Raw genomic sequence first — 1,828 nt, forward strand, 5'->3', positions numbered from 1 at the left:
TAAATGACCAAGAAATTGGATTGTATCTTCCTCATGAAGCGGTATTAAAACAAGATAGTTTCACAACTAAAACTCGCGTAGTTTTTGACGGCTCGGCAAAAACGTCAACGGGATTATCGCTCAATGATACCTTAATGGTCGGTCCCAAGCTGCAGGATGACCTATTTGTCATTCTTCTTCGTTATCGTCCACATATATTCGTATTGGCAGCAGACGCGACGCAGAAAAAATGTATCGCCAAATTCTCGTACGTCCCGATGACCCAGTTTATCAAAATATTTTGTTTCGTAAAAATCTACAAGAGCCAATTAAAACGTACATTCTTAATACCGTCACCTACGGTACCGCTCCAACATCATATTTGTCAACTCGGACTTTTAAGCAATTAGCTCAAGATGGTTTTTGCATCCTCTCGCAGCTATCGCATTAAACAGAAACTTTTACGTCGATGATCTTCTTACTGGTGCAAAGACTCGCGCAGAAGCATCCGCCTTGCGAGAAGATCTTATCGCATTGTTAAAAAAGGGCGGTTTTGTTTTTCGAAAATGGGCATCAAATAATAGCTCTTTAATAGTCAATCAAAATAAACACGCTGAGAGTACTCACATGTCTCTAGATCCTGATGCCACCATCAAGGCATTAGGAATTCAATGGAATTCTCGCGAAAATACTCTGTTTTATAGCTCGGGCATTTCAAGTATCGACACTCTAACGAATCGCTCTATGTTGTCGCAAATCACAAAATTGTTTGATCCACTGAAATTGTTGGGCTCAGTTATCGTATACGCAAAAATAATTATGCAAATCTGCTGGAAATCAGGAGTAACCTGGGATGAATTACTTCCACTCGAAATTCGCGATTTATGGTTGTCATTTCAGGCTCAATTAAAACTTATCAAACATTTAAAATTTTCTCGTTGTATTATAATACCAAATCCCGTCGATATCCAAATTCATGGATTTTGCGATGCCAGCGAAAAGGATTACGGCGCTTGTCTTTATTGTCGTTCTGTTGATGCTGAGGAAAATATTTTTGTGCGATTGATTTGTGCAAAATCTCGAGTAGCCCCCATCAGCTCAATATCGTTACCGCGATTGGAGTTATGCGACGCTTTACTTCTAGCTCGGCTCTATGCGACGCTTCAGCATTTTCTTTTACTGGAGATCAACGGTACTTATTTTTGGCCGGACTCGATAATCACTCTTCACTGGATAAACACCCAGCCGTATCTTCTTCGCACATTTGTCGTCAACCGGGTTGGGGAAATACAAAGATTGACTAGTCAGTGTCATTGGCAACATGTTTCCTCGTTAGATAACCCGTCAGATTTTTTATCACGCGGTCAGCTTCCCTCAGAATTTTTAGAAAATATTGGCAAATTGGTCCGTCTTGGATATCTTAAACCCAGTCTTCATGGCCAAACGGGATTTTGGATTTGATCGAAATTCCCGAATTAAAAATGGTAAGGCCTCAATCAATAAATTGTATGCAAGTTTGGTTGAATAATAATAATATTTTAGAAAAATATAGCTCGATGCATAATTTAATTCGCGGTATTGGATATGTTCGTCGATTTATTTTTAACGCCAAATTGAAGGGAAAAGATAAGCGCAATTTAAATGAGCTAAATGCTCAAGAGTTGGTTGATTCGCAATCTTTAATACTTACTTAAGATACTTAATTACTTAAGATGACACAATTCTCGAAATTTTCAAAAGAAATTAATTCTTTAAAAAACAAGGATTTCGTTATTGGTAAAGGTAAATTGGTGCCTTTGAATCCATTCCTAGATAACAACAACAACGGATAGATCTTAGAGTTGGTGGT

The 1,828-nt window shown here is 38.2% G+C and overlaps 1 protein-coding gene across 1 annotated transcript; it reads left to right on the forward strand.

Moving 5' to 3' along the window:
• The first annotated feature begins 606 nt into the window (after window positions 1-606).
• LOC140438708 (uncharacterized) lies at window positions 607-1,440 on the forward strand. The gene has a single exon (XM_072528353.1). The coding sequence runs from the start codon at window positions 607-609 to the stop codon at window positions 1,438-1,440; it is 834 nt and encodes a 277-aa protein (XP_072384454.1).
• The last annotated feature ends 388 nt before the right edge of the window (window positions 1,441-1,828 follow it).

This window comes from Diabrotica undecimpunctata, chromosome 4 (assembly GCF_040954645.1).
Source record: "Diabrotica undecimpunctata isolate CICGRU chromosome 4, icDiaUnde3, whole genome shotgun sequence".
NCBI classification, from domain to species: Eukaryota; Metazoa; Arthropoda; class Insecta; order Coleoptera; family Chrysomelidae; genus Diabrotica; species Diabrotica undecimpunctata.

Coding starts and splice junctions, on each gene's coding strand:
- LOC140438708 (XM_072528353.1), top strand. CDS start 607: ATGTCTCTAGATCCTGATGCCACCATCAAGGCATTAGGAATTCAATGG.